General features: G+C 54.9%; 1 protein-coding gene and 1 non-coding gene across 2 annotated transcripts; one reads left to right on the forward strand and one right to left on the reverse strand.

The window, feature by feature from the left end:
• Positions 1-830: 830 nt before the first annotated feature.
• GUITHDRAFT_135806 (hypothetical protein) lies at positions 831-3,118 on the reverse strand (the record flags this gene model as incomplete). The annotated part of the gene is given in 14 exon segments (XM_005836543.1): positions 831-916; positions 972-1,014; positions 1,074-1,128; positions 1,196-1,226; positions 1,276-1,325; positions 1,462-1,548; positions 1,595-1,812; positions 1,915-2,145; positions 2,267-2,321; positions 2,400-2,452; positions 2,571-2,624; positions 2,672-2,887; positions 2,938-3,006; positions 3,026-3,118. The coding sequence occupies 14 exon segments, from the start codon at positions 3,116-3,118 to the stop codon at positions 831-833; spliced, it is 1,341 nt and encodes a 446-aa protein (XP_005836600.1).
• Positions 3,119-4,508: 1,390 nt separating this feature from the next.
• On the forward strand, positions 4,509-4,595 carry GUITHDRAFT_t36. The gene has a single exon. It is a non-coding gene; the product is annotated as a tRNA-Tyr (tRNA).
• Positions 4,596-5,000: the final 405 nt, after the last annotated feature.

Below are 5,000 nucleotides of genomic sequence, written 5' to 3' on the forward strand. Positions count from 1 at the left end.
AGAGGAGAGAGAGAGGAGAGAGAGAGAGGGAGAGGAAGAGGGAGAGATGGTGAGGGATCGGGAGGGCAAACGTCGAGCACAGGGAGGGGTTTGCGATAGGAAAGAAAAGCAACAGGAGGGGGAGTTGGGGAGGGATGGGCGGGAGGGTGCGAGCGAGAAAGGATTGAGGCGGGTCCGGCGTGCTCACCTCGCTTTCGTTGAATGGCCGATGAGCGGCAAGGAGCACGCCTCGCATCTCGGCGTGGAGAGGACGACGACGTAGCTCGCTGACGTCCTGCACGGGAGGATAGACGATGTCGATGTCAGATGTCGAACACGGGAGAGAAGCGACACGAGAGGAAGGAGTGGAACGAGGAAGCAAACAGGTTCATGCAAGGAAGAGAGGGGAGTATTTGCAGTGAGGAGGGATATGAGGAGGGAGATAAAAGAAGACATTTCGGCCGAGAGCACTTGAGACATCATAACAAGACAAACAAAAAAACCATTCACAACGTCATGAAACAAAAGTTGCTGATGAACGGATGTTGAGATGCGCAGTTGTTTGCTCAGACCTTTCGCGCAAGAGCATGATACTTGTTCATCCCAAACTGACTGAAGAGATGGCTGAGGACAGGAGGTTAAGCCGCTTCTTCCCTCCATCCTCCTCTCACGTCAAGAAGCCCGAATGCGAAACGACGGCGATTCTCTGGTGCGCGTGTGAGGAGCGACAAGTGAAGTAGGAGGGGAGAGGACGGGAAGGAGGGAAAGAAAGGAGGAGAGAGCAAGGAGAAGGAAAGAGCAAATAAGGAAAAGGTGAGGAGGGAGGAAAAGAGGAGGGAGCAAGGAGCAGGCTATAGAAGAGCAGACGAGGATGGACGTGAGGCAACCTCTTCTGGACGCGAGCAAAGCCACTGGAGGAACCGAGTCGCTCTCATGCCTGGAGGGACAGAACAAGGTCACAGCCCACCAGGTTCCTTCCTCCCGGTTCTCACGGCAGAGCTCCAAGTCCTCAACCAAGTTCTCCGCGATGAAGTCCTGCAGCACTGGAGGTGAGGAGGGCCAGACAGCGCGAGGAGGAGAGGAGAGTCGCTCACGTCGTCGTAGCGGATCAGCGAGAAGTCTACATTGGGAAACTCCTTCTTCAACTCCCTGAACCACCCGCGTCAGTCAGTCAGCTCAGTCAGCCTCACCCTCGTCTCCTCCCTCCTGTCCTCACGTTACAGATCTGCGACAGTCACACGGCAGGCCTGCAGGCTGTCAGTGGAGATGCAAGGCGAGGCCACGCCTGCCAGCCACCTGTGATCCGCTCTCGACACAAGTCCGTGGCGATGATAGGGATCCTCTGGCTGCAGCAGCGAGATGTCAACGAGAGGGAGGAGGAGGAGGAGGAGGAGGAGGAGGAGGAGGAGGAGGAGAACAGCAGGATCTGAGCAATCAGCAGAGCACTAGCAACGGAGGGCACAAGTCACATGATATCATCACCTCCTTTTCGTGCCGCTTGAGGCAGGCTGCCCGTTCGAGCCCGACTGGTTAGTCAAGGTCTCCTCAGTCAGTTTGACTGCCATCAATCTGGACGCTACGTCATCCCCCGGTATCAGACCGACAGGCACCTCACTTGTCGTGCAGCGCTGAAAACTCTTCTGCCACCGTCGACTTGTGCCCCTCCTCCTCGTTGATGAGCGAGCCCGGCGGAAACTTGCGATGCGCTTCCCACATGCCTGCAGGATGGTCCCAGTCCTTGTCCATGAAGTCCATCCCCGGGAACGTGTTGTTCCTCCCGTCGTCACTCTCCACCATCGTCAGAGGCTCCGGCTGCGGGCTGATGCACCTCGACTGATGAGAACGATCAGGAGACAAGGAAAGCAAGGGAGGGAGGGAGGGAGGGAGGGAAGGAGGGAGGGAAGGAGGGAGATGCGAACGACTCGGCTAACGTACTCGAGCTCGAGAGTATGCTGGCGTCGCACGGTTGAGATCCCCTAGAGCTGATTCTGCTGTCTGAAGGGCGCGAGTGAGGGGAGAGACGACGACGAGCTGAAAGTCGAGGGGATGTTTCGAGCAGAGAATCTCCGTCTTGAGCCGCTGACACTCCTCGTAGCCCTTAGGGGAGAGAGCAGCGTCGAAGAATTCCATCCCACCGTTGTGGACCAGGAGCTCCTTTGCGGTGACCTGGAGGCGAGTGTCACAGCGGGAGGGGAGAGAGAGAAGGAGGGAAGGAAGTAGAGAAGGGAGCCGAGAAGGAAGTTGCAGAGGAGGAGGGAGACGAAAATGCAGGAACCAGGAGGGATACCGTGTTGTGAAGCCCCTCAGCGTTTCCTATGAAGTAGATCCGCTTGCATCGACGACTGAGGAAGAGAGAGAAGCTGGTGGAGAGGCGGCAAAGTCACACAGTGAACAATCCTTTCCTCTGATATCGTCCCTACCCCAGCTCCGTCTCCACCGAGTAAGCATAGGAGTCCATGGATGGGAAGGTGACCTAAAGAGGGAAGGAGGCAGAATCAGCCAGGTCCATCCAGGCCCGCGTTGCAGCGGCACGGGGTTGAGCATGATCCACGAGGGGGGGAGGCGGAGAGGATAGGAGGTCATGACGTCACCTCTGAATGCGCCCGGGTCATCCTCCTCAGCGGTCCTTTCTTCTTCACCGTTGTCTAACCAGCGGAGTCAGCGGCCGACCCTCAAACCTCCTTCAAGTCACCTGCGCTTGCCCTTGCGCAGTTTCCGACACATTCAGCACATCCAAGTTCGGACCAGCCGTGTCTGAGCCACCGGCGCTAGTCCCCACGTCTTGAGAACCTCCCCTGAGGCGCGACATGGCTTGGCAGGGCAGCAACTTTGGTCGGGCCGCGTCATCTGATCTCTTTGCAAGGGAGAGGCTTCGAGATGGAGGTAAAGGTTTGATTGCACTCGATTGCTGTAAGCAAACCGTCAAAGGGAGCGATTGAGGCTTCCCCTCTATCTCACCAGATCGAGCAAGTCCACTTTGAGGCTGTACCCTCCTCGGACGGTGTTGGCCGCGTCCGAAGTCCAAACCTGCACACCCATCATCTACCATCAGAAACTCCAGATGCGCGATGACGAACAATCGCAACAACGAGGAGGTGAAGGCATAAGATGCTCCAGTAAGATCCTGCTCGTTTTGCATTCCAGGGTATCAGTGTCCGGTAACAGTCGACCAGTTATTGACGAGATCTTTTGTGTCACCTTCCATCTTCTAGCACTCGAGGTGTTGGGTGGTTCCTATGAATGCATACTCATAACTCACTCCCAAACTTCTTCACGTCAAACCATCTGCTCCCATCATCAGAACTCACGACATAGGAGTTGAAAATTGTGATATGCAGGTTCCAGAACAACGTGGAATCCAATGTGAGTTTGGTTCTCATCAGCGTCACTATCAAGGTATGCTGTGCATGACTGCGAATGATACAGAGATTTTGAAGGGAAGGGAGACTGAGACGAGAAGGAGAGAGAGGATTCCAGTGGAATGGTGGTCTCAGGTACACATCTCAAAATGGGATTCGGAGGGACAACAGATGGGAAAGAGCGGTAGAAAGGTGAAGAAATGCCATTGTTGAGCAGACACGATCGAGTTCATCATCGTGGTAGTAGGGTCAATACAGGAGGAGGAAGACTTGAAGATGATACCGAGAACACCTTATGGGATGCGAAACGAGGTGGATGTACTTTCTTTGGAGCAATCAGGGAACGAGAAAAAAACAGGATTGAACTCGATCATAAGGTTGAACATCTGATGAGCGAATGTGGGACGTGCTAGATTCCCAGAAGGAACAGTTGGTGGAAGAGGAGGTGGGAGCAGCGGTGGCATTTAAGAGTAACAATAGGGGAGCATTCTGCAGGGTGACAAGACGAAGCAGAGGAGATAAACGAAGAGAGCAAGGGGAAACAACATGAGAACAGCGCAATTTGCTCTCTGCTCTTCGTCGCCATACCTTCTCTCTTCCGCGTCTCCACCACTCGCTTCGCCGCCATGGCGGCTGCCCACCGATGGTTTAGAGGCGCTAGGGTCCCCCTTTTGCCCTGGGGGTAGGGGGTACCACCCTACCCTACATCAAGAGCAAATTACGTATACAATCAATGGGTATCAGAGATAGAAGGAAGGGTTCATGAAATATTACAACAGTTGACCCACCCTACCTCCATCTGATACTACCACCCTCACATCAGCGGTAAAGTACCCACTTTCATCGGGGTGTGCACTTCGGAAGACCACCGGTTGTGTGTAGGGACACTACCCCACAGTCTGGTGAAGTCCAGCGGCGATTCTCCGGGCCTCCGACCGGCCCCGGCTGAAACCGTGACGCCGTTGAACTGTTCATTTACTTGAAGGTGACTGAACTTCGGAAACCTTGAACTTGCCTACTACCCGGTAGTCAGTACCGTACGTTCAGCCGAGGCTACTAGGCCCTGAGTCATGATTGACTCCAGGCCCCTCCTAGTAGCGGCCTCCCGGGCCACCTTGTTACCGTACTAAGTTATAATGTTTTGGGGTGGTCACCCGAGCAAGCGGGCGACTCACCATAGCTCAGTTGGCAGAGCATCTGACTGTAGAGGCTTCCACAGACATCAGAGTGTCCTTGGTTCGATTCCGAGTGGTGAGACCACAAGAGCTATCCCCGCTTTCTTTTTTAGATCCACCCTTGCTTATTGTTCTAGTACCCTACCACCACCTCCCTTCCTCCCTGCTACCACCCCTCCACGACCATTTCTGTTTTACCCTGCACCGACCCCTCCTTGCCCTCCACTTCAACCGCACGTTTGGGTCTCCACCCCACCTCTTCTATGTGATTACCACCACCCCATCTGTTCAATGTCACCCTACCCCTGACCGGGACCAATCTTGTTTTCTACCACCTCTACCACCTCTACCACCTCTACCACCTCTACCACCTCTACCACCTCTACCACCTCTACCACCTCTACCACCTCTACCACCTCTACCACCTCTACCACCTCTACCACCTCTACCACCTCTACCAAAGAAGCATGAGGGAGGGCAAGGAGGG

The sequence above is a fragment of the Guillardia theta genome (assembly GCF_000315625.1).
Source record: "Guillardia theta CCMP2712 unplaced genomic scaffold GUITHscaffold_17, whole genome shotgun sequence".
Taxonomy (NCBI): domain Eukaryota; class Cryptophyceae; order Pyrenomonadales; family Geminigeraceae; genus Guillardia; species Guillardia theta.